The 27,525-nt window shown below is 41.5% G+C and overlaps 1 protein-coding gene across 1 annotated transcript; it reads left to right on the top strand.

Moving 5' to 3' along the window:
• Window positions 1-655: 655 nt before the first annotated feature.
• On the top strand, window positions 656-27,375 carry LOC129709781 (14-3-3 protein beta/alpha-A-like). Its single transcript, XM_055656356.1, has 5 exons — window positions 656-1,136; window positions 20,442-20,565; window positions 20,948-21,111; window positions 25,452-25,547; window positions 25,741-27,375. Exons 1-5 carry the CDS (start codon window positions 834-836, stop codon window positions 25,798-25,800), a joined length of 747 nt encoding a protein of 248 aa, XP_055512331.1. The 5' UTR covers window positions 656-833; the 3' UTR covers window positions 25,801-27,375.
• Window positions 27,376-27,525: the final 150 nt, after the last annotated feature.

The raw sequence follows: 27,525 nt of genomic DNA, 5'->3' as shown, positions 1-27,525 counted from the left end.
TATTGGTAGACGGAAATTGACTGGTTTTGCGGTCGAGGAAGAAACGGAGGGCTTTAAGACCCTCCTGGTGGGGAATGGAGGTCGAGGAAGAAACAAAGGGCTTTAAGACCCTCCTGGTGGGGAATAGGGGTCGAGGAAGGAACTAAGGGCTTTAAGACCCTCCTGGTGGGGAGGGGGGGGGGGGGAGGTCGAGGATGGGCACTCGAGACGATGGACCATTGTCAGAGTGTGGGCCCAGCGGTAATTGGAGGAACAGCACCTCGTATTTCGTTTGGGTGGTTTACACCTCAGCGGTATGAACGTTGCCTCCTCCAACTTCAGATGGCCCTTCCTTTCCCTCTTTATCCCCTTCCCTGTTCTCCCACCAGTCTTACTATCTCCGCCTGCATTCTATCTCTGTCCCGCCCCCTCCCCTGACATCAGTTTGAAAAAGGGTCTCGACCCGAAACGTCGTCCATTCTTTCTCTCCAGAGATGCTCCAGCCTCACCAGCTGGGTTACTCCAGCAGTTCGGTTTACACCAGCATCTGCAGTTCTTTCTTACCCATTTGGATGAGTCAGGTCCGTCCCATTGCAGCCTTGGTCACTCATTGACGTCATCGCCAGGGCGAGGCCTGGTCGCGCATGTGCAGGCGAGGTCTGGGGGGTGGGGGGGGGGGGAAGGATCTCAACCGCCATTTGGTTTCGAGGAGAGAGAATCGGAGGGAAAGAAGGCGGCACGGTGCTCTACTCCTGGCTGGTGGTCGAGGCCGAAATAAAACGTCAGACGCGCTTTACTGGTGAAGAAAGGACGAAGCAAAGTTTAAAAAAAAAAAAGAAAGAAAGGAGGGGACCATGGATAAGAACGAGCTGGTGCAGAAAGCCAAGCTGTCGGAGCAGGCGGAGCGGTACGAGGACATGGCGGCTGCCATGAAGGCGGTAACTGAGTGGGGCGAAGAGCTGTCAAACGAGGAGCGCAACCTGCTCTCGGTCGCCTACAAGAACGTGGTGGGGGCCCGCCGCTCGGCGTGGAGGGTCATCTCCAGCATCGAGCAGAAAACCGGCGAGGGCGGCGGCAGCGAGAAGAAGTTGCACATGGTGAAGGAGTATCGGGAGAAGGTGGAGGCTGAGCTCAGGGAGATCTGCAATGATGTGCTGGTGAGGAAAAAAAAGGGGGGGCTGGTTTACTGGCTGATAAAATGAATGCAGTCTCCAATCACTTCCGCTGCCTCTGCATCATTTTTGTTTAAAACGAAAATGAGCCGCAGCTTCCCTGTCATTGACATGCCCCGAGATATCGGGGACTCGGGCGGTATAAATACCAAGCTGCCGCATTAAAACGGTTCCTCGCCATCATTTCTGGGTATCAGACGCGAGTAACCTGTAGAAAATGGAGGAGGATAACTAACCTCTTCTCTGCAATGAGCTGCGGGTAAACGGGCGGGGTGGGCGGTTATAAAATCCAACGTATACCAAGCAAAATAAAATTACCTAGCAGCTTATGCAGTTGGCTCGGTTTTCAAAAGAAATACATATTCACATCAAGAAACATGAATTGTCATTGCTTGGATGCAGTAATTTAATTTATCTAAAATTAAATGTTATTTCAGTTACTTTGTTTCGCAGCGTCGAGTTCCTTTCTATTGAAAAAGCAGCACATTTACATAAAATTACAGCCAATATGTAATAAAAGAATGGGAATTTTGGAGCATGTGTTTTAGAGTTTAAGATTTTTTTTTCTAAATATAATTTTTTTTGGATGGAAATTTTGGATATGTTGGGTATAACCTGGTATGTTGGTTTAGGAACGATGTGCAAATGAACATTTCCTTACAAATTCGGTCTCGTTATGTAGGTGACCTGTACAGAGGTCAATAACAGGTGGTGTGCAAAAAGGGGCTTGAAGGTGAATTGCTAATTCATTAAATATCAATATTTTGGGGAAATGGTCTTCACCTATCAATGCCACAGCTATTTTGATTTGAAACATTAACTGTTTCTTTCCCCAGATGCTGCCTGATTTGTTGAGCATTCCAAGCACCTTTCCATTCTTGTATTCGATTTCTAGCTATCATATTTTTTGCTTTTGGTGGAAATCCTGTATTGTAATAAACAAATGGTGTTTAATGCAAGAAATATTTATTAAATATTGGGAAGTCTGAATTCCTTGTCTTCAATTAACTGTACATCTCATTTCGTAGCCCCCAACTCCATCACTTTCTGTTTGAAGTGAATTGGACTGTTCACTTTCTCAGTCACATTTGATTCTGAAGAGATTCTGGTTCATATATAAAAGCCAACCATCATTAATCTTGATTCATCAACACTCTCTTCCAATAAAAGGTGTAGCCATTGGCATTGACCCTATCCATGCCGTTTGTTTCATTGTTTAGTTTAGAGATACAGCACGGAAACAGGCCTTTTGACCCATCAGCGATTCCTGCACGTTGAAACTGTCCTACACACACTAGGGATAATTTACACATACACCAAGCCAATTAACCTACGGAGCTGTATGTCTTTGGAGTGTGGGAAGAAACCAAAGATCTCGGAGAAAACCCACACTGTCTCGGGGAGAATGTACAAACTCCGTATAGACAGCACCCGTAGTCAGGATCGAACCCGGATCTCCGGCGCTGTAAGGCAGCTACTCTAGTGCTGCGCTACCGTGGCTATGCTGAACACTTTGTTCCATGTTTATCCAGGCACCACTTCCCAACTCTTGTCGACTGTATTATGGTTGCCACCTAGACCCTGCAGAACCTAGTCGATTTCATAGCTTTACCCCCAACATTGTTTTGCCCAGGGCAGGGGAATCTAGAACTAGATGGCATTGATTTAAAATTTAAAAGGAACTTGAGGAACTACTTTTTCCATACAGAGGGTGGTATATCGAGCAAGTTGCCAAAAGAAGCAGTTAGGGCAGGTAAAATAACATTTAAAAGACATTGGATAGATATAGAGATAGAAAAGGTTTAGAGGGGCAAGGGGCAAACATGGTCAAATGGGACCAGCTTAGATGAGGCATCTTGGTTGACATGGACTAGTTGGGCCAAAGGGCCTGTTTCTGTGCTGTGTGACTCTAACTTTCCTGCCCTCAAATGCACTTGGACCATCACTGACATCGCTCCATTTCAGGACGCTGACCGACCTATTGCATCTAATCACCCTGCCACTTTCTTGCAGTTTCTCCACCTCTGACTCATTTGCTCTCAACGAGGCTCTCTGAGATGTGCCTTTTCTTCAGCGGGGTTGAATCCTCCCCACTGTAGTTGTGGGTGGAGCCCTCACTTGTGTCTCCTCTGTTCCTACAAGTCTGCTCCCAATTCTTGTAGACAGAACAGGGATAGAGTTCAAGAGTGTTTTATTGTCATATGTCCCAGATAAAACAATGAAGTTCTTACAATCCACGAGCCGCCGCATCCAATACCCCGTGCCCCGATGTTTCAGTCAACTTTATCATGATCCCATCAACAGTCACATTTTTCCATCCCCAGGCATTTCTGCGAAGACCATTCTCTCCACGACATTGGTTCGTCCATCCTTCCCAACTCGCCACTTTCCCCTCCCTTTCTCTTGCAACTGCAGGAGATGCAACATGTGTCCCTACTCCATCTCCCTTACCTCCATTCTGAGTCTGATAATAATGCCCTGATCTGAAATGTCACCTATCCGTTTTCTCCAGAGATGCTGCCTGACCCGCTGAGTTCCTGCAATATTGTGTGCCTATCTTTGGCATAGACTAGCATATTCAGCTCCACTTATCCCAATAATTCTTGTAGGTAAGTCAGTTTTTCCAGGTACCTCCAACCTCATCTATTGCATTCAGTATTCTCATTACGGCTTCCTCTAAATCGGTGAGACTAATTGTAAAGTTGGCGAACCTTTTACCAAACAATTGCATTCTGTCCACCAGGGCAAGCTGGAGCTCATGGTTGCTAGCCATTTTTATCGCTCTTCCTATTCAAATAATGACCAGTCAATAGACAATAGATGCAGGAGTAGGCCATTCGAGCCAGCACCGCCATTCAATGTGATCATAGCTGATCACCCCCAATCAGTGCCCCGTCCCTGCCTCCCATATCCCCTGACTCAGCTATCTTTAAGAGTCCTATCTGGCTCTCTCTTGAAAGTATCCAGAGAACCAGCCTCCAATGCCCTCTGAGGCAGAGAATTCCAGACTCCCAAGTCTCTGTGTGGAAAAAGTGTTTCCTCGTCTCAGTTCTAAATGGTTTACCCCTTATTCTTAAACTATGGCCCCTGGTCCTCGACTCCCCCAACATCGGGAACATGTTTCCTGCCTCTCGCGTGTCCAAACCCTGAATAATCTTATGTTTCAATAAGATATCCTCTCATCCTTCTAAATTCCAGAGTATACAAGCTCAGCCGCTCCATTCTCTCAGGATATGACAGTCCCGCCATCTCGGGAATTAACCCCGTAAACCTACACTGCACTCCCTCAATAGCAAGAATGTCCTTCCTCACATTAGGGGACAAAAACTGCACACAATACTCCAGGTGTGGTCTCACTGGGCCCCCGTACAACTGCAGATGGACCTCTTTGCTCCTATACTCAACTCCTCTTGTTGTGAAGGCCAACATGCCATTTGCTTTCTTCACTACCTGCTGTATCTGCATGCTTACTTTCATTGACCAGACCCCCAGGTCCCGTTGTACCCAACTTGACACCATTTAGATAATAATCTGCCTTCCTGTTTTTGCTACCAAAGTAGATAACCTCACATTTATTCACAATAAACTGCATCTGCCCACTCACCCAACCTGTCCACGTCACCCTGCATTCTCATAGCATCCTCCTCACAGTTCACACTGCCACCCAGCTTTGTGTCACCTGCAAATTTGCTAATGTTATTTTGAATCCCTTCAACTAAATCATTGATGTATATTGTAAAAAGCTCCGGTCGCAGCACCGAGCCCTGCAGTACCCCACTAGTCACTGTCTGCCATTAAGAAAGGGACCTGTTAAGGGTTCCTGAATCTATAGAACATTGGAAAATTGTCACCAATGCGTCCACAATTTCTAGAACTGCTTCCTTAAGTACCCTGGGATGCAGACCATCAGGCTCTGGAGATTTATCAGCCTTCAGTCCCATCAGTCTACCCATCACCATTTCCTGCCTAATGTGGATTTCCTTCAGTTCCCCCGCCACCCCAGATCCTCTGGCCACTAGTACATCAGGAAGATTGTGTGTGTCCTCCTTAGTGAAGACGGATCCAAAGTACCTGTTCAACTCATCTGCCATTTCCTTGTTCCCCATAATAAATTCACCTTTTTCAGTCTTCAAGGGTCCAACTTTGATCTTAACTATTTTTTTCCTCTTCACATACCTAAAGAAGCTTTTACTATCCTCCTTTATATTCTTGGGTCTCTTACCTTCGCACTTCATCTTTTCTCCCCGTATTGCCTTTTCAATTATCTTCTGTTGCTTCTTAAACATTACCCAATCCTCTTGCTTCCTGCTCATCTTTGCTACATTGTACTTCTCTTTTATTTTTATACTGTCCCTGACTTCCCTTGTCAGCCACAGTTGCCCCATACACCCATTGGAATATTTCTTCCTCTTTGGAATGAACGGATCCTGAACCTTCTATATTATTCCCAGAAATACATGCCGTTGTTGTTCCACTGTTATCCCTGCTAGGGTATCTTTCCAGTCAACTTTGGCCAGCTCCTCCCTCGTGGCTCCATAGTCCCCTTTGTTCAACTGTAACACTGACACCTCCAATTTACCCTTCTCCCTCTCAAATTGTAGATTAAAACATACCATATTATGGTCACTACCTCCTAATGGCTCCATAACCTCATGTTTCCTTATCAAATCCAGTTCATTACACAACACTAAATCCAGAATTGCCTTCTCCCTGGTAGGCTCCAATACAAGCTGCTCTAAGAATCCATCATGGAGGCACTCCCTTTCTTGGGGTCCAGTACCAATCTGATTTTCCCAGTCTACCTTCATGTTGAAATCTCCCATAACAACCGTAGTGTTAACTTTACGTAGCATTATCTTACCATAGCACCCTATATCCAGACTACTGCTTGGGGGCCTGTAGATAACTCCCATTAGGGTCTTTTTACCCTTACAGTTCCTCAGTTCTATCCATACTGACTTCACATCTCCTGTTTCAAAGTCACCCCTTGCAGAGTGACACTGCTAGAGTGGAAGAACAGCACCTCTCATTCCACCTGGGTAGCCTACAATCCAACAGCATGAACATTCAATTCACTAATTTCAGGTACACCCTCCCCTCCTCCATCCCCCCCCCCCCCCCCCCCCCCCCCCCCCCCCCCCCCACCGTATAATTCCTTTTGCTTCCCTGCTCAAGTGTGTCACCGTTCTTTTCCCCTTCTTCACCTCTTCCATCCGCCCATCACTCATCTTTCCCAACTCCGGGTTCCTCATTTTACCTCCCCTCCCCCTTTCAACTAGACGAACTGTTACTGTTCCTCTTCCACACCTCTTTCTACCAATTATCTTCCCTCGTATCAATGTGAGGAAGGACCCCAACCTGAAATGTTGTCAGTCCATTCCTTTCCATGAAATTTCCTTCCATCGATGTTGCCTGACCCTCTCCAGCAGTTTTTCTTGCCTGACCCTTTTATGGCTTTATAATATTATCCCTTTTCCTTCCTCAGTTCCTTTGCTGATGAAACTGTAGTCCATGCTTTTAGTACCCCTGAGCATGTTTATACCAATGCTTCCATGACTGGTCCACCTTTTCCCTATTCTTTATAAACATGTCATCCGAAGTACAGATGGTTGTGCCCTAACTTCAATCATAGGACTTCCGCTCTTGAACATTTAAGTTCTTATCTTGAGTAAACATCGGTCCTACCTGCTGTTGCGGATGGATCCTCACCCATGTCTATATTTTGCATTTCTCCTCTCGCTCCCTCTCCCAGACGGAACAAGGATATCGTATCCATTTCACTCCACTAGTCTCCGCATCCAACACATCAATCTCAACATTTCAGCCACCTTCACTGTCATATTTTCCCCATCCCACCCCTTTTCTACAGAGACAACACCCTCTGTAGCTCCTTGGTTCACATCCCTACACACCCAAACTGCCACCTCCCCAACTACTTGACCCTGTAACTGCAAGAGATGTAACACCTGCCCTTATCCCTCCTCACTCACCTCTATCCATGGACCTCAGCAAGCATTTCAAGTGAGATGGGTTAATATACAGCTCTTCAAATCCCATTTACTATATTCAGTGCTCCCAATGTGGAGAGACATTGGAGAGACCAAGTGCGGACCAAGGAAACATTGCTTTGACCACCATGGCCTACTACATCTCCCAATTGCTAAACATTTTAACTCCTGTTCCCATACTAGCTTTCTGTCCTGGGTCATCTTCATTACCAGACTGAGGCAACACAAATTGGAGGAATTGCACCACATTTTCCACTTGCGTAGTTTACAACCCAATGGTATGAACATTGAATTTTCCAATTTTATGTAATTCCTCCACTATCCTGCCCCTCTACCCATCCTCTTCCACCTATATTCCGCTGGCTTTAGATCTTACCCCTCTTCTCTCCTTATCTGACAACTTTATGTCTCCATTTCACCTCTAGCATTTGTCACTTACTTCACCCATCTGCTAATCAAACCCATGCTCCCCTCCATTTGTATCTGTATCACTTGCCAGGTTTTGTGCAACCCCTACTTCTCTCTTCCTGCTTTCTCTCCCAACCACAACCAGCCTGGAAAAAGTCCCGAACTGAGGCTGCGTGGGATTCTGCGTTAATGCAGCACTGTGTTATGCTCTTGCAATTATTCCCGTTTACCCAACATTCATGTGTTTGCTGATCTCCTTTAACTATTATTGAATCTTACACTGCAATGCAGTAAGATTTGAAATTCCCTTGTAAACTATTCCAACTTTATATCTATACTAATTAACAAAGATTCTTTTAATTAACCTTTTAGTTCCTGTCAACAGATATCTTCAAGTGGTATGACGTCAAATTTTGTTTGATTTAATCTTCCTGCAGTGTCTGGAATCGGCCCTTCAGCCCATTGCGTTTATGCCAACCACCATGCTTATCTAGACAAATTCTTCTTGCCTGCATTAATTCTGTATCCCTCTATGCCTTGCTCATTCAAGTACCTGTCAAGATAAAAACATAGAAACATAGAAATTAGGTGCAGGAGTAGGCCATTCGGCCCTTTGAGCCTGCACCACCATTCAATACGATCATGGCTGATCATCCAACTCAGTATCCTGTACCTGCCTTCTCTCCATACCCCCTGATCCCTTTAGCCATATCTAACTCCCTCTTAAATATAGCCAATAAACTGGCCTCAACCACCCTCTGTGGCAGAGAATTCCACAGATTCGCCACGCTCTGTGAATTTTTTTTCTTCTCATCTCGGTCCTAAAAGACTTTCCCCCTTATCCTCAAACTGTGACCCCTTGTTCTGGACTTCCCCAACATCGGGAACAATCTTCCTGCATCTAGCCTGTCCAACCCCTTAAAAATGTTGTAAGTTTCTATCAGATCCCCCCTCAATCTTTTAAATTCTAGCGAGTACAAACCGAGTCTATCCAGTCTTTCTTCATATGAAAGTCCTGCCATCCCAGGAATCAGTTTGGTGAACCTTCTCTGTACTCCCTCTATGGCAAAAATGTCTTTCCTCGGACTAGGAGACCAAAACCGTACGCAATACTCCAGGTGTGGTCTCACCAAGCCCCAGTACCACTGCAGTAGAACCTCCCTGCTCCTATACTCAAATCCTTTTGCTATGAATGCTAACAGACCATTCACTTTCTTCACTGCCTGCTGCATCTGCGTGCCTACTTTCAATGACTGGTGTACCATGACACCCAGGTCTCGTTGCATCTCCCCTTTTCCTAATCGGCCACCATTCAGATAATAGTCTATTTTCCTGTTGCCACCAAAATGGATAATCTCACATTTATCCACATTATACTGCATCTGCGATGCATTTGCCCAATCACCCAACCTATCCAAGTCACCATGTAACCTCCTAGCATCCTCCTCACAGCTAACACTGCCCCCCCAGCTTTGTGTCATCCGCAAACTTGGAGATGTTGCATTCAATTCCCTCGTCCAAATCATTAATATATATTGTAAATAGCTGGGGTCCCAGCACCGAGCCTTGCGGTACCCCACTAGTCACTGCCTGCCTTTCTGAAAAGGACCCGTTTACTCCTACTCTTTGCTTCCTGTCTGCTAGCCAGTTCTCTATCCACATCAATACTGAACCCCCAATACCGTGTGCATTAAGTTTGCATACTAATCTCTTATGTGGGACCTTGTCGAAAGTCTTCTGAAAGTCCAGATATAACACATCCACTGGTTCTCCCTTATCCACTCTACTAGTTACATCCTCGAAAAATTCTATAAGATTCGTCAGACATGATTTACCTTTCATAAATCCATGCTGACTTTGTCCAATAATTTCACCACTTTCCAAATGTGCTGCTATCCCATCTTTAATAACTGACTTAGGGATGTTTCTTAAATGTTGCTGCTATTCTTATCTTAACCACCTCCTCTGGCAGTAGTTCCAGATTGCAATTACTCTGTTTAAAAATGTACCCTTCATATCCCCTTTTCACTTTAGTTTTAGACAACCCTATCATGGGAAATGAAGTCTGGCTATCTGGCTAAGCAAAGACATTGAGTGCTGGAGTAGCTCAGCAAGTCATGCAGCATCTCAGGAGAAAGTGGATAGATAATGTTTTGGGTTGGACCCTTCTTTAGACTGACTATCCCCTCATAATTTTATATATATATCTATTGTGTCACCTCTCAGCATACTTTGCTCTGAGGAAAACAGACCCGTCTATGAAATCTCTCCTTATAGTACAATCCCTTCCATCCAGGCGCACCTTTTTGAATTTTTTTGCACCCTTTTTAGATTCATCGTATCTTTCCGAAAGTGTGATGACCAGAACTGCACACAATACTCCAACTGCAACCAATCCAACATTTTTTACAACTGTAACATGCGCTCCACCACTTTACTCAGTGCCTCAACGGATGAAGGCATGCATCCTATGAACATTCATTGTTCTCTAACCATGTTTCCACTTTTAGGGAATTATGCATTATGTATTATTCCAAGGTCTCTCAATTCAACAAAACTACCATGGTCTCTACTATTCACTACGTATGTCCTATCATCTGCCATGGTTTCACTTCCAAAATGTTATACTTTGGGATTGTTTTGCTACAAAGGGAATGTTTGTGACGTAGCTGTACATACTCAACAACTTATTGTATATTATGTACAAATCTTCAGTTAAGCTAATTTGAATTTTTATCCTTTTAATATATTACTTAAATAGCCAAGGCGATTATATTATAAGATTTTCATCATGTTTTTCATTCTTCCACATTGTATTCTTATGAAAGGAAACCTAACATGATGTCACTTAAATACATTCAAAGAGTGAAAATCTGAAGATGGTGGGGAATTTGCTTAACATGCCAGACAATACGTGTCGAGAGAGAGGGAGAGGTTAATATTTCAGATGGATTTTTTGAAAACATAAAACTTTAACTCTGCTCCTCGCTTTACAGATGCTGCCTTATTTCCAATATTTTCTGTTTCTACCTCACTACATTAAACTCTGCACAGAATTGCCCTGTATTAAAATATGAATTTAATTATTTGGACATTTTGCATTGAAAATTCAAATTTATTTTGCTTTTCTGTAACTATTGGAGATAACGGTACTCTCGTTGCGAGCATATTCCCACGGTGCTGTGTGTGATTTTAGGATAAAACATTTACAATTACAATGATTAACACCTGATACGTGTAAGACAACAATATTCACTTTGGTTTAGATTAAATTTGGAGGACGACTATTAGAGTCACTGAAAGAACTAACGTTTCAGGATTTATGCGAGTGGAAATAAAGGTTAATGGTGATGCATCAAGCACTTACAGAATTTAAAGTCATGGTTGAAGTCTGACTAATGGCAGATCAACTGGAGTGATTGAACAGTGCAGGAGTGACGGATGCAATGCAGGATGAATTTGAGGAAGTTGAAAAGTGGAAAGGAGGAGAAATTGTGGAAAGATCCAGGATGATGTAACATTTAAAGGTAGGAAGGATGATTGATTACAGTAAGCTTTGATATGGGATAGAATGGAAGTACAAAAGCAATGCGGCAGGGTAGATTAAAAAGTCTGAAGAAGAAAATGACATGGAACTTCAATATAATTGCTGTGAAATAAAGACAGACGCGAAATGTATCAAATGTCACCCAGTCCCTCTTGATACATAGAATTAATGCATAATGAAGAAAAAGATAATAAATAATTTATCTGTTGCTGCCCTAGCACTTTTTTATTTGCACTTCTTCTCATAGAATGATACAGTGTGGGAACAGGCCATTCGGTCCAACTTGCGCACACCGGCCAACATGTCCCAGCTGCACTAGTCCCACCTACCTGCATTTGGTCCATATTCCTCCAAAGCTGTCCTAGCCAAACTGTTTCTTAATTGTTGGGATAGTTCCTACCTCAACTACCTCCTGTGGCACCTTGTTCCATATATCCACCTCCTTTTGTGTGGAAAAAGTTACCCCTCAGATTCCTATTAAATCTTTTCTCCTTCACCTTAGTCCTCGATTCCTCTAGTCCTCGATTCACCTACTCTAAGCATGAAACTCTGTGCATCTACCCGATCTATTCCTCTCATTATCTTATACCCCTCTATAAGATCACCTTTCATCCTCCTGCACTTCATGGAATAGAGTCCCAGCCTACTCAACCTGCCCCCATAGCTCAGACCGTCTAGTCCTGGCAGCATCCTCATAGATCTTCCCTGTACCCTTTCCAGCTTGACAGCGTCTTTCCTTATAACGGTGGCCAGAACTGAACACAATACTCAATATGGCCTCATCAACTTCTTATACAACTGCATCATGACCCCCTAACATCTGTATTATACTCTGGCTGATGAAGGCCAATTGCTAAAAGGCTTTTTGACCACCCGATCTACCTGTGACTCTACCTTCAAGGAACCATGCACCTGTACTAAATCCCTCTGCTCTACAACTCTATCCAGAGCCCTACCATTTACTGAGTAGGTCCTGCCCATTGTTAGAGTTCCCAAAATGCAACACCTCATATTTCACTGCATTAAATTCCATCAACCATTCCTCAGTCCACCCGGCAAATCGATCAAGATCCTGCTGCAATTTTTCACAGCCATCTTCACTATCTGCAAAACACCCACTTTTGTATCATCTGCAAACTTGCTAATCTTGTTGTGTATGTATTCATCCAAATCATTGATATAGATGACAAAACTCCACAAATTCACAACTCTCTAGGTGAAAAGGGGTTTCCTCATCTCAGTCCTCAATGGCCTATCCCTTATTCTTAAACTGTGACCCTTGGAGCTGGACTCCCCCCAACATGGGGAACATTTTTCCTGCACCTAGCCTGTCCAATCCCTTAAGAATTTTATTTGTTTCTATAAGATATCCTCTCATCTTTCTAAATTCCAGTGAATATAAACCCAGCTGTGCCCTCACCTGCCTTTTTGGTCACATCTTCAAAAAAACTCAATCAGATTTGTGAGACACTACCTCCCACGTATAAACCATGCTGGCTATCCTTAATCAGCTCTTGTCCGTCTAAATGCCTATACAGTGCCCTCCATAATGTTTGGGACAAAGACCCATCATTTATTTATTTGCCTCTGTATTTCACAATTTGAGATTTGTAATAGAAAAAAATCACATGTGGTTAAAGTGCACATTGTCAGATTTTATTAAAGGGTATTTTTATACATTTTGGTTTCACCATGTAGAAATTACAGCTTTGTTTATACAGGTGCACAACCTTTTATCCGAAAGCCTTGGGACCAGACACTTTTCGTAATTCAGAATTTTTCGGCTTTCGGAATGGAAGATTTTTAGCGTAGATTTTAACGGCTGGCTCAGTGGTAGAGTGCTCGGCTCGTATCCGCAAGGTCGCGAGTTTGCGCCTCGATCCCGGCAGTTACTCGATCGCGAGTTTGAGTCTTCAATGTAGTTTTTTTCTTGCAGAATAGGAGAGAATAGGGAGGGTTAGGCTGGGATCATTCTCTGCGAGATGAACTTAGTGCGGGAGACAAGTGTACGAGAGGTGCACTGACTGTGTGGGCAGAACTTTGGAAGTGATTGCCCACCATTCTCAAAAGCCGCTGTGTCTCCCTGTCCCTCCAACTGCAGAGGAATCCGCTCCCCGATGGGCCGCTATGGCGACAAGTGGCAGTTCGCCCACAGCCCGAGCTGCGCCCCCTCATCCGCAACCCGGGTTCCTCTGGAGTTGGAGCGGGGCTGGGCTAGAGTTGTTGCTGGCTGTGAGTCTCTGGGATCTCCGTGCTTGCAGTGGGCCTGGGGGTCGGTGTCCCGATGAGGGGGCGCAGCTCGGGCTGTGGGTGAACTGCCACTTGTCGCTGTAGCGGCGCATCGGGGAGCGGCTTCTGGTGGTCCTGACGTCTCTCAGCTCCTGTCCAGGGGGACGGCCGGAGACGTCAGGACCAACAGGCACCCGCTCCCCGATGCGCCGCTACAGCGACAAGTGGCAGTTCGCCCACAACCCGAGCTGCGCCCCCTGATCCGCAACCCGGGTTCCTCTGGAGTTGGAGCGGGGCTAGGCTAGAGTTGCTGCTGGCTGTGAGTCTATGGGATCTCCGTGCTTGCAGTCGGTGTCCCGTTGGTCCTGACGTCTCCGGTCACCCCCCTGGAATGGAGCTGAGACTGGGAACTGTACCGCCCTTGCCCCCTCCCTCTGCAACTGCAAACAACCCCACAGTTCCCAGTCTCAGCTCCTGTACAGGGGGGTGGCCGGAGACGTCACAGCCCGAGCCATCAGCTTCTGTCCCTACGGGGACAGCGGAGAGCGTGTTCCTCTGGAATTGGAACGGGGCTGGGCTGCTGCTGGCTGTGGGTCTCTGGGTTCTCCGTGCTTGCAGTGGGCCTGGGGGTCGGTGTCCCGTTGGTCCTGACGTCTCCGGTGACTGGCACTGGCTCCAACGTGAAGACAGTGCAAAGCCCCCGCGCCGGTGCAATGCGCGGGGAGCTGGAGAGGGGAGGGAAGGGGTCACACACATGGCCGGGAAGCAGAGGGGTGTAGGTGGGGTGAAACTGAAGGGAGCGACAATTTGCTGCTGCCTGCCCGCTGAGTTAAAAAGTTCCCACGCAAGACTCACGATACACTGTGTATCGTGAGACTACCGTGGGAACTTTTTAACTCAGCGGGCAGGCAGCAGCAGATTGTCAATTATTAACCCTCCCGCGCAATATACCCTCACCTTCTCTTTTATGAATGGGGATTTAGTTCCCCTTTCTTCGAGGACTGACCGGAGGTTCCGCTGTCACCTCTGCGGGCCGCCTTCGGTGAACGTTTTCAAGGACTGAAAAAATGTCCGCTATTCGGAGGTTTTCGTTATTTGGGTCTTCGGATAAAAGGTTGTGCACCTGTACCTAGTTTATACATATTTTGTTGCGTATCCTTTGCATGCAATGACTGCTTGAAATCTGCATTTCATGAACATCACCAGTTACTCTGGTGATGCTCTGCCAGGCCTGTAATGCAGCCATCTTTAGTTTATGCTTGTTTTGGGGGCTAGTCCACTTCAGTTTACTCTTCAGCATATAAAAGGCTTGCTCAATTGGGTTTAGATGGGGTGATTGACTTGGCCACTCAAGAATTTACCATTTTTTAGCTTTGAAAATCTCTGTTGCTTTAGCAGTATGTTTGGGATCATTGTCTTGCTGTAATGCACCGTGAAGATGAATTGGATGGAGGGAAGTGACTAGACTGTGATGGATTGGGTTATGTTCACCACTCTGCAGATTAAGGTGGTAAAGAATAGAGCAGTTGCCATTCCAGGCTGAGATGCATCCCTTCAGAATACATTCTAAAGTGCATCTGCAGAAGTCCGAGAAAATCCTCTCGAATTTCTGTAGTTCGCCAAAAAATACACTGTGCTGTTTTGAACACCACATAAACGTGAAGGGATCAGGTTAGTTTGCTGGTGATAGAAACGGTAAGTGTCGACAAATTGTAAACGCATTACAAACCTTTTAGCTGCTTTCGTTGTGCTCTACAGGTAGTGTTCAGAAGTTGGTTCTATGACTGATCCACATTCTTCACCCCATGGATTTGTGGCATTTTGTGGTAGCTCCCCTGGAGCTATTTGCACTGTGATCAGTTGATATTTCACGAACCAGGGACTGAACTTGATTTCCCTAACAGACTACGTTTATCAATTCTACTTTCACGTTAATATTTAAAGAAAATCTGTAGTTTCTAGCACCCTTCTTGATGAAACTGGAGATTATGGAGTTTGCAAGTAATCCAGAAACCAGAAATATAGTTTCATCCCCGTTTTTGAAAATTTCTCTGCTTTGTTTCCAGGCGCCAATTTTATTGTTGACGGCGATAATGGCAGAAAACCTACTGTCTTAAGAGTTTTATTTATTATTCATGAATGCTTTGTATTAACCTTGTCACTGTCATGCTAAGAAAATAACGTTGTCAATTAAGTACAATTTTGCATAATTTCACTGGTTCCCAGAAGATATAAATCAGCAAGCTACATTAAATAATTAACAGCTTTGTACTGTACTAAGGTAATATAATATTTCAAACTCTAGTCTCGCTTTTTTCAAAAAATGGTCTATGATCCCATGTTTTTTTTTTTGTTAAACCATACTTGGAATCTATGGCATGATCTGGTCAGTTATGGAACAAAGTGCCATTTTAAAATGTTGGAGTTGACACCTAATGCTGAATGGAGAAAGGTAATCCATAATACATGTAACACGGCATTATAAAGTATTTACATTAAAATGCATCGTCAAAGTGCCAAATGCCTTTATCAACTGCATAATTGTCACCTCAGAAGAAGGTGAAATTCACTTACATTTTGGATACATGTAAGTGAAATCAACTTTCTTATTTTAAAAGGGAACTTGAATTGATATGGTGTTTCTTCCCTTCAGAGAGTCTCTTGAAATGTTTTGCAATCAAGAAATTGCTTTTATTGAAATATGGTTGCTAATGTAGCGATATTCCACGATTTAAGCAACTAACAGATAAAACTATACATTAATACAATCAACTCAAACTCAAGAATACTAGGTAGAGCAAAGGGTGCAGAATATAGTTCTCAGCATAGAAGTGCATCGGTTTTTGGACCATGTTCAATGTCCGTAAAGGTAAATGTCCGAGTAGAGCTAAATCGGACCAAACCCTAGCTTGTGGAAGGACCATTCCAAAGCCTGATGAGAGGAGAAGAAACTGTTCTTGAGTCTGATGGTGCGTGCTTTCCAATTTCTGTACCTTTTACCCAATGGGAACAGGAAGAAGAAGGAATAATCGGAATGGGTCAAGTCTTTGATTATGTTGGCTGCTTTTCATGTTAACGTGAGGTGAAGATGGAGTCAATGGTGGGGAGTGTGGTCTGTGTGATGGATTGAGCTACACCTACAAATCCGCAATTATTTGCTATCTTGGGCAGAGCTGTTCCCAAACCAAGCTCCTCTTGTCAATGAATCCACTCATCTGCAATCCTTGGAGTTCTCCTTCCATACATATTCACCTATCCACCTTGTTTTCTTCCTCCTTTGTTCATTCATCCTTGCCCCCAGTTGGTTCTATCTGCCCATCATACCCTCTCCATCTGGTTTACCTATTATCTTTCAACCTCTTGAATAATCCTCTTTCTCCCTCCACCCCACATACATACACTGGCAATCTTTCCTGTCCTCCCCACCACCCTCTGTCCAAATGCAGCTTCTCATCCTTAAATGTTGACACACATTTTGCATCCATAGATGCTGTTTGACCCACTGAGTTCTTCCAGTGACCCGTTTTTATTTTGGATTCCGCCATCTTCAGTCTCTAGTCTCATTTATCTTTCTTCAAAGATATTGTCTAACTCGTGACGCTTCCTGCTATTTGGCTATTTTCCGTTTTCTGCGGCATTATTCTGTATATAATCAGTGAAGTGTAATGTTTATAGTGAGCATGGGAACGATGGTTAGTTTTGGTTTTCCTACTTGGTTTCATCTGCTGACACTCAGGAACATATAGGCACGCGTCTCAGGCTTTTAACTGATCCAGTGCTAATACTGTCCAACTCCACAAGCTAATGCATCAGAGAGCAAGCATCAGATCTGAAAACGTCCGAATCTACATGATTACTACCCTAGAAATGAAATGAAATGAAATGAAATGATTCAATTTATTGTCATTGTCAGTGTACAGTACAGAGACAACGAAATGCATTTTTAGCATCTCCCTTGAAAGGGAGACACAGGGCGTCGCGGTGTGCCCACGCCTGCCGCCGTACATTCCATTACAGGCAAAGGTGGGTGAAGTGTCTTGCCCAAGGACACAACGACAGTATGCACTCCAAGCGGGATTTGAACCGGCTACCTTCCGGTCGCCAGCCGAACTCTTAGCCCATTGTGCTATCTGTCGCCCAAGTGCATTCATCTAATAAATAATTGACAAAAATGTAATGAGGACTTTCAATTTTGGAGTGTTTTTACTGTTTTCGGTCTATTTCATTGTGTTTCATCACTCAGTTGTTACCTTTTAGATTAATTAATTGATATTAAGGCAAATGCAACAGATATCCGCAAAGGAAGCTTAACAAATAAATACTGAAATAAAATATCAGTTAACTACTTTGTGATACTGATATAATCCTCATATGGACAATAGTACAACAACTCGTTTCTTCAGTGTTGATTTTGGTTCCCAGAGGGTACCAAAGTCAAGAATACCTATGGTGGTACTTTAAATATTCCTAAAATATCGTTGTGGAATCTTTTGAATACATCAGTTTTTGTGTTTCTGTTGCAGAATTCCTTGAAGATTGCACATTTGAAAAGGAAAATGCGGATAATTTTAATAGCTATAAATAACTGTCTTCAGTGCCAATATTACTCTCTCCTTTGCCAAGACTAAATGTTTTATTTGACAGTGCACTAGAATGGGAGGTAAAATAAATTTCTTAGCCTATTTGTGGCAGCCAGTGATGCTATGCAGATCCATTTTGATTTTGAAAATGTGCTGCGTTAGCTTTGAAGTGCTGCCGCATAGATGTTAAGTCATTGTCATAGTCATGCAGCACACAAAAAATGGCTGTTTGGCCTTCCAAGTTTGTGCTGACCATCAAAGACGTGGCCAGTTTTGGCTGTCACCATTGACTGCCCGTTTCTTACCAGTTTTTATATTAGAATGCATATGACATTGGTTGAATTATTTTTCTGTACTGGTGAACATTTATTGGGCGAAGGTACAATATTTATGGGGTAAGCAAGGATCGAATGAGATTAAATGGTTTTTAAAAACTTGAACAAATGGTATGTAATCCATTGGTAGACATAAAATGCTGGAGCAACTCTGCGGGTGAGGCAGCATCTATGGAGAGATGGAATGGGCGACGTTTCGGGTCAAGACCCTTCTTCAGACTGATGCCAGGGGAGGGGGCAGGAGAAAGTTAGAATGTAGGCGGAGACAGTAAGACTAGTGGGAGAACTGGGATGGGGAAGGAGAGAGAAAGCAAGGGCTATCTGAAGTTAATACTCCTCAAGGTATGTAATCCATTTATTGTTTTTGATGTTAAAGTACAAAACAGGTTGAAATGTTTATCTTGTAATAAAGCTTTGCATTCATAAGCAACAGAAATTACTGAATGCAACCTAAGAAACAATCCAGGTTTAGAAAGCAGGTCAAGCATGTGGAATCCTAGGCTTTATGAATGGGGACAAATCATCAAGAGCAAGGAAGAATCTTTGTAAAACACTGGTTCAGAAACTGAAGCAATGGTCCAATTCTGGGCAACACGCGTGAGTTGAGATGTCAAGACCCTGGAGGCTGCAGGAGATTCCGTGATGGGGGTCTGATGAGCAAACTGGAGAAAGGGTTGTTATTTCTTGGACAGAGAAGATTGCAAGACGACCTTGATGTGTGCATACAGATAAAGTAAAACTGTATCCATTGGTGGAAGAATTAAGAACTGGAGGGCATAGAAGGTAATTGGCAAAAGATCCAAAAATAGCATGAAACCTGAATGTGGGACCTGGGCATTTAGCCCCTCAACCCTGTTGACTCTCAATGTAAGAATGGGTGATTTGTCTTGGGCCTCATTTCTTCTGGATTGAGAACTTCATAAATTTGTCGCACTTTCACAAGAAAAGTCCATGCACCTAGGTTTTGAATATTTATCCTCTAATTTTACAATTGTGTCCCCTCTTTCAAGAACAGGGAATGAATGGTGGAGCAGACTTGAAGAGTGAAGAGGTCGCCAACCGCATCTATTTATTTGTTTTTTTTGATAATTCAGGGTTTTAGCAAATGGTTGGTTAACCCCTTTCTCGTGTTAATTATAGCACATATTAGAAGGATTATAAGTGAATAGTAAATATATTTAATATAGATATGAATTAATTCAAAAGAATGGAGACTCTGCATTTGAACTAAAGCTTCCATTTCACGTTAAAAAATGCTATTTATTTAAACAAAGCTATTACTAGATCATGCCCATTAAAAGTATGACCACAAATGTTTTAAACATTATGTTGTTATGATTTCTTGCAAAACCAGTTTCATTCTTGAATGTGTTATGGGGAAAAATGATCTATAAGCTTGAATTGGTTGTGGCATTTGCTCTGCCATTCTGGAAACCTAAAGTGATTTGGAGGCGAATGGTGCAAATGCACACAATGTGACATTTTTAAATGGGTTATGCTCGGACTTCTTTCCTGTTCGAGCATAGCTGAATACCACTAGAAATAGGTAATACTTTGTACATTTTTAGAAGATTATTTTTAAAACAGTTTCAAATATTCCATTACCAGACATGTATCTTAATGCTTGAATGAATGAATGAATACTTTATTGTCACATGTGGCAAGTCACGGTGAAATTCTGTGTTATGCATACCATGGATTTTCACATAAAGGGTGACAAAATTGCAAACTATCCCGCATCAGGTCCTCGTTTGTACCCACCCCGTTTATTCCTGGCGGTGCATCCTCTGGCTCCAACGTGGCCCTCCGCTTTGTCGCCGTGTTATGTTTCCGTCTTTAGTTGTATAATAAATCATTTAGTCGAAGATTTTCAACATGTTATTTAAAATTGACTGCCTTTTTTTTTGCCTTTCAGCAGATGTTTGATTTGCCTGTATGCCGATGCCCTTAAAATTAATGTCAGTTATACAGCAAGTGAAACATTTCACTTTTGTAAATGATTGTTTGTATACGCACAAGTTCCACATGTTAGAATTGTGCAATTTTGCAACTTTCCAAACAGAATTAGCAATTGATTGTCCGGGTTGTAAAATTGTATGTCATTTAAACACGTTTATAGCTTTAAAGAAAAAAATTGAAAAATATACAATTTTAACAACTCAAACAACTTTCTTTTTTTGCAGGGTTTACTGGATAAATATCTAATACCAAATTCTACCAATTCAGAGAGCAAAGTCTTCTATCTTAAGATGAAAGGAGATTATTACCGATATCTTGCAGAAGTAGCAATAGCAGAAAGCAAAAAACGTAAGTTTGCTGCTAGTGAACTTTATCTAAGTAACTACTATTTGTAGTAATTTTGTCAACATATCATGTAGAATGGTAGTTTAGCGTGTTTGATTATTTTTTTAATATGCTAAGTTGTGGGATTCATTTTGATGAAAATTAAATGATATGTACAAATAGTTTAAGGAGTTTTAACATACATGACATGGATGATTCTCCATAAAAATCATGTACTTTCTAGGAATTGACATATTAAATGGATGAAGAATGTGGCAAATTCAAACAAGGTGTTGGAATCTCTCTTCAGCAAAGGGATTGAAGTAATAACTTTTTTTTAAATTACATCTAGAGATGTAGAGGCTTGGAGTTGCTAATTTGAGTCTTTTATTCCATCTTGTTTCAGAAACTGTTGACAGCTCCCAGGCATCCTACCAAGCTGCATTTGAAATTAGCAAGACAGACATGCAACCAACACAACCCATCCGATTAGGACTTGCGCTAAATTTCTCCGTATTCTACTATGAAATTCTCAATTCTCCGGAACAAGCTTGTGCATTGGCCAAGACGGTAAAAAGCAAAGACAGGGACTTGTTTTCATCAGTGGTTTTATGAAGTTTGAATGCAGTATTTTTTTTTTAGTATAGATGGGTGTTTGATAAAATGCTACATCAAAGCTAAACTAATTTTGGAAATTTCATTAGTATTTTTCTCTAAACTTAAGTTGGTACAAGATATAACTGTAATTAATAGGAATTGGGTTTTTAGAAAGTGTGCTATGTAACATATAGATTTGTTAAGACTCTTAAGTTAAGATTGAATCCACATTTTGATAAATTGACTTCTTCCTTTTTTCAAATTGTCTACCTATCGACTAGCCATCTCTAAATGAAAAGCTCATGACATGTCTTCAGCCCAGACATATTGAGATATGCTGTTTGACAGTCCATCACTGTCATACAATTAATACATTTGCGATCATTCTATTCTTTAAATTATTTTGTATTTGTTTTCCACTGCATCCTTCCAACTTCATCTATTTATCCACACTTGGCATTCACTTACTCCATCAATAGCCTCTTGTTTATTCCTTGTTTGTCTTTCCCTTGACATTAGTTTTTGACATCTATCCCTTTGGTCCTCTGTTGTGGAGCTAGCAGGTCGTACACAGTCTCGTGATGAGTAATGAGCCAGATTCAGTAGAGTGTTTAAAGATAATGTGATCAACCTAATACTGATCATGGTATAATTGAATTTAATGTTGTATTTGAAATGGAGACATTATATTAAATAAGGCTTTTTTCTGTAACAGAACATTATTAGATTGTGAATGACAAATTTGCAGCAGACACAAAGATGGGTGGCAGTGTGAGCTGCGAGGATGATGCTATGAGACTGCAGGGTGATTTGGATAGGTTGGGTGAGTGGGCAGAAGCAGTATAATGTGGATAAATGTGAGGTTATGTACTTTGGTGGCAAGAACAAGAATGCTGTCAGATTAGGAAAAGGGGTGGTGCAACTGGGTGTCCTTGTACATCAGCCGCTGAAAGTAAGCATGCAGGTAAGGCAGGCAGTGAAGAGAGCAAATGGCATGTGAGTGGATTTGAGAATAGCAGCAAGGAGTCAATTCACTGGATGTATTCAAGAGAGGGTTAGATATAGCTCAACGGAATCAAGGAATATGGGGAGAAAGCAGGAACGGGGTACTGATTTTGGAAGATCAGCCATGATTCTATTGAATGGTGGTGCTGGCTTGAAGGGCCGAATGGCCTACAGATAACATTTTTCTATGTCTAAATGCAAATTAAAAACTAATCAGGAACAGAAAATGGCAAAAGATTATTGCAGTCATCATTTTTTCTGCTATGGGAGCTGTTCGATTTGAATTAGAAAATTACACACGAAATAAGGTGAAAAAAGAAAACCAGAAAATGTGCCTAATGGCTGTTACTAGGAAATTACCAATGTCCATAATGAGTGAGTGACTATACCCTGAAATATTTTAGCTCGGGACATGTCAGACACATTTGATTGGATTGTGTGTAGATATGGTAATGTAGAAAACATTAGACAATATCTGTAGCTATTTGCATGGAAGTCCAGAAGATATTCAATAGTTGATTTTCGAAGGGAATGTTGGTTAAATTCAAAGGCTATCAAACTTTGAAATACATTTATTGACCTGGTTGAAAAATTGGCTTGAGCTGGAGAAGGCGAGAAGAACAATGAGCAGGTACTTCCTAAATGGCAGCATGTGATTGAGATGGTAAAGCCTCAACATTGGCCAGGTTTGTTTATGAATTATGTGATGTGATACAAAATCCCACATGTTCAGCTGTCCCAAAGAGACAGATACACATGTTTATAAGGGATATTAATAGATTAACCAAATGGATAAACATTGATAATTGGTTTTTAATGTAGGCAAATGCCTATCAGTAGATTGCAATAAAATCAAGAGCCCATTGGTACCACTTGCATGAAATGCTATCTGCTGTACCTACTCATTTTAAAAGTCTACATTTTACAGATAACTTTTTGCATTATCAGTTTTATTTTGGAGTTTTGAAATTTATGCAGGGGCTAGGCCTGTCATCATTAAGTTCATTAAAATGTGTGCACAGAAATACATGTATATAATTATTTTTTTAAATGGCCCACTAAAACCAGTTACATTTAATTTACTGCTTGTGCCTTCTGCTGTTAATTTTTGAAGTGATGGCGGTCCCTTTTAAAGTACTTATTTTCTTTGCATTTTGAGTCTTTGGACATAACATTAACTGTGCTACCCTCGACAATGCTATTACTTCATCACAGCTTGATAACATTTCCCTTTTAACATTCATTTCTCAGCCTAAGTATGAGCCATTTTTAGTATTAATTTTATTTGATGTCCTTCCCTCAGTTTCCTCATCATTGCTGTAAACTAAATTTATTTTAGACTTTATAGATATGGCTTGGATACAGACCCTTCGGCCCACCGAGTCCCACTGACCAGCAATCACCCCATACACACACTATAGGGTCAATTTACAAAGTCAATTAACCTACCAACATGCATGTCTTTGGAGTGTGGGAGGAAACTGGAGCACCTGGAGAAAACCCCCACAGTCGCAGGAAGAATGTACAAACCCCGTACAGAAAGCACCCTTAGTCAGGATCGACTCCAGATCTCTGGCAATGTAAGGCAGCAACTCTACTGCTGTGCCACTGTGCAGTAGGATAAGGATTGCAGTTGGAGCTTCTGCAATTGCATTCTTCCATGAATATCAAGTGCCTTTTGCACTTGCTGATTTTTCCACCTCAGTAGAAAGAGTATCTCTCTTGTATATTTTAACCCTGTGTCAGAATCGTTGATGTAGAATCTTCTACCCTCGTCAACTTATTAAAAATACACACTAGTTTGTTTTGCCAATTTTGATACTTTGGCTATTTATGTTCGAGATTTGGGTCCCCTTATGTCGTTTTAATCTATTCTCATACACTTCCTTCGGCGATTCTCTTTTATATATTTTGATTCTCTAGAGCAAAACAAATAATGCATTTCCTATCAGGTTTATTTTTCTGTTTTATTTCAATTTACATATCTTTGATAATATAGGGAGCCTAGTTTTGGATGTGTTTCCATTTCTTGTGAGAAATTCTCTGTCCATTATTTTTGAAAGTATTCATTATTCACTTGTCCTTTGCTTATCAAGTTTCGTTTCCATTCTGCTGAAAAAATGATTTGAAATTTGCTTAAATGAATCCAGCTTCTTACCTCCAACTAATTCAAAACTGATGTTTTGATTGCTCTCAAAATTGCACACTAGCTTGAAATAGGGTTAATTCCCCAGAACTAGAATCAAAATTGCTTTTTAACACAAGGAACTGCAGATGCTGGTTTACAAACAAAAAAAAAGACACAATGTGCTGGAGTAACTCAGCAGGTCACCCACTGACTGGAGTAACTTGCTGAGCTACTCTGGCACAGTGTGTCTTTTTTTTTCAAAATTGTTTTCTTGTGAAGCTAGAAATGCACAGATCAAGAAAATTATCTTATTTGTGCCCACCTACTCCTTACATACCAAACTGTTTATGTCTTGGTTAATGTTCAGATATTGGGTCCCCTGCACTGATTGTATTGTTTTGCATCCATATATAACCAACGCTTTTGTCATTCCCGCTTCTAGCTGCTTTACAGGATATATTCCATAGAATTGTAATTCCTCTGTTATTGAGTTTAAAGTATTGGATTCTGTCTTTGATTAGTGACGCCAACCAATAAACTCCTTCACCTTTTCCTTTTGCTATTTTGTAGCTAGGATTATTGTACCTTCATGCAGCACCTTGCAATGCTTATATGTGTACCAAATTAAATTAAAAACTGCAATGGCATGAGGACAGTACACAGAAATGCTGGAGAAACTCAGCGGGTGCAGCAGCATCTATGGAGCGAATGAGATAGGCAACGTTTTGGGCCGAAACCCTTCTTCAGACATGGCATGAGGACATTTGGTTACAATACTGAAGTGAAGAGATCTATCCTACTTCAGAACTGACTTTAAAGCCTTGATTTCTGCGTCATTCCTCAGTCACCCATTTCATGTTTCATCTATCTACGTATACCACCAGTTAAAAGATTTTGAGGCCTGGCTAAAGTTCTTCATGTTAGGACTTTAACCCCTTTCCTTAATTCATTGTATCCAGTACAACCTACAACCTGTATCCAGTACAGCATACAAACTGTATTCCTGTAATTTTCCATCAACAATTAAATGTAGATTGTTTGCTGTTAACCAATAGAATAGCATTTCACTAAAATGGCTTCCTTTTTCATTTAATATGATAAATCTCATTTACATAGAATGTTTTGGAAACATGTATCAACATAAAAAAGCTCAAAGGTTTTTGTATTATGCTGTTTTCAGGCATTCGATGAAGCCATTGCAGAGCTGGATTCACTGAATGAAGACTCCTACAAGGACAGTACACTCATCATGCAATTACTCAGGGATAACCTGACGGTGAGTGAAATTGTCCAATATGGCAAATTTTAAAAAAAACTAATGAAGAAGTGTGAGGCATATAGAATTAGTCTTTTGTCTATTAAAGCTCGGCTGATAAGCTCCTATATTTCAATTTTATTGTGTAATATTAAAAATCCAGAGAGACTAGTTTTGAAAAGAATCTAAGATTTTTTTTCTTCTTTTCTTGCAGTTATGGACATCAGATAATGCAGCAGACGATGCTGATGGTGGAGAAGGGGGAGAGAACTAACTGCACAGAGGGACCTAATATCCTCTTTTACATGTCTTCATTTCTTAGTGTTCCACTGACAATTCCAAAAAGGAATTTCTCAATTCACCAATATTGAATAGATGCACATGTGAATGCCACAATTTAGCCTATGAAAACCTGCAGCTTGGAACAAATGCCATTCCTTAGCTTTCTTTTGCTAATTGTTCTGACTTTGTAGTGTGCATTTGGGCACTTGCTACACAAACAGCAGAGATTAAATTTGCTGCGCAGTTGTGAATAAGTTGACATAGGTCCTTTTTGGTTTGCAAAGGATTGCCATGATTGCCAAGAGCAGCTATTTTTAATGAGTGGAAAGTGGAGAATTATTAAAAGTCCAAAACGGAATAAAAAGTGTTTGAGCATCACTTTTTATTTATGGCCACTAGCTGTTGCTCATATTTCGGATTTGATTTGTGCTTAGTTTGGCATACATCGGGGTGATGTATGCCTGATGTAAGCACATTCTTACCCAAAGAAATTGTGTTTCCAGTTTTGAGTGTCATGGTTCTGAAAGTGGATCAATATTTATTAAAGTAAAGTTTTTGGAGCAATATGGTAATCTAGCATTTTACGTTTTGGGTCTGAACTAGCTATCAAGGTTCAAATCCCAAAGCTGTCTGTTGCTCTGAACTCATTGAGTTTTCTGTATTATTCAGATGCCTTGTTGGAATCCCATTATAGTAATTTTTTGTACTGCTTTCCATTCCTACTAAGAGGAAATTGCATGGCAGCTACTAGTCTTGTTTTTGTTGGGTGGGAGGAGTTGTGAAGAAATTGAGTCATGGGAAACGTTTTTGTTAAAAACTGTATGTCAAAAGCAAATATCAAATTAATTAGAATTCTAACTCCATCCCTGTCCTGGTAATAGTAATCCTGAATGTATAGGTTAATCAATTTCTATTCCAGTGTTTAAAACCAGCGAAGACCATTTACTTTTTGCTTCCAATTCTACTAAGTCTGTTGCCTGTCTTTTAGATTTGTCCACAAGTAAAAATGATCAATTGAGGACTGAGAGGATAGACTAGATAGGAATAATGTAAGAAGACATAGAATTTCAGCTGGGTTAATGAAAGGAATAAAAAAAAATTACTGTTGGTACAGAATACCTGACTGTCAAATTCTGCGGTGTTTTGGTAAAATTGCAAAATGTTGACTAAACCATTTCCTGTAGCTTACAGTAGTTTGGTATATTTCTTATCGGCTCATGCAGTGTTAGATACTCTGTGCCCTTTATTTTAAAGAGTAACTTGTTTTATTATTGATTCAATTCAAGATCTTGAAAGTGCTGTTATTTTCTATTAAATATTTGAGAGATGACAACTGACAAAACAAATTGGGGACATAACTTGAAGGGACTTGTGCTATGTCAGATTTGACAGTAGTTTTGTCATTGTGGAAAATTGGCAGTATTTAATCCAGCACTGTGCTGTATTTTAATATACAATTATATGTATGTAAAATTTTAATGAAGGATTTACCCTATTTTGTTTTAAAGTTTGAAGCTGGTAACTGAAAGTAATATGCGATGCAAATAAAACATTCTTCACAAATGAATCAGTTTTTATTTTTCATGACCATATTGGTTCTTGAAATTGTTAAACTTTCACAAATTACTATCCCACCATTTCCTTTCAAGCATCTAGGAACCAATTAAGTCCTTCCAAGTGAAGCGACTATTCAAAGACGTGCAGGTTTGTAGGCCAA

The sequence above is a fragment of the Leucoraja erinacea genome, chromosome 26, assembly GCF_028641065.1.
Source record: "Leucoraja erinacea ecotype New England chromosome 26, Leri_hhj_1, whole genome shotgun sequence".
In the NCBI taxonomy this organism is placed as follows: domain Eukaryota; kingdom Metazoa; phylum Chordata; class Chondrichthyes; order Rajiformes; family Rajidae; genus Leucoraja; species Leucoraja erinaceus.
The sequence above is the reverse complement of the archived record's forward strand: the minus strand, read 5'-3'. Positions and strand labels throughout refer to the sequence as shown.

Coding starts and splice junctions, on each gene's coding strand:
- LOC129709781 (XM_055656356.1), top strand. CDS start 834: ATGGATAAGAACGAGCTGGTGCAGAAAGCCAAGCTGTCGGAGCAGGCG. Junction 1,137..20,441: donor AGATCTGCAATGATGTGCTG/GTGAGGAAAAAA, acceptor CTTTTTTTGCAG/GGTTTACTGGATAAATATCT. Junction 25,548..25,740: donor TACTCAGGGATAACCTGACG/GTGAGTGAAATT, acceptor CTTTTCTTGCAG/TTATGGACATCAGATAATGC.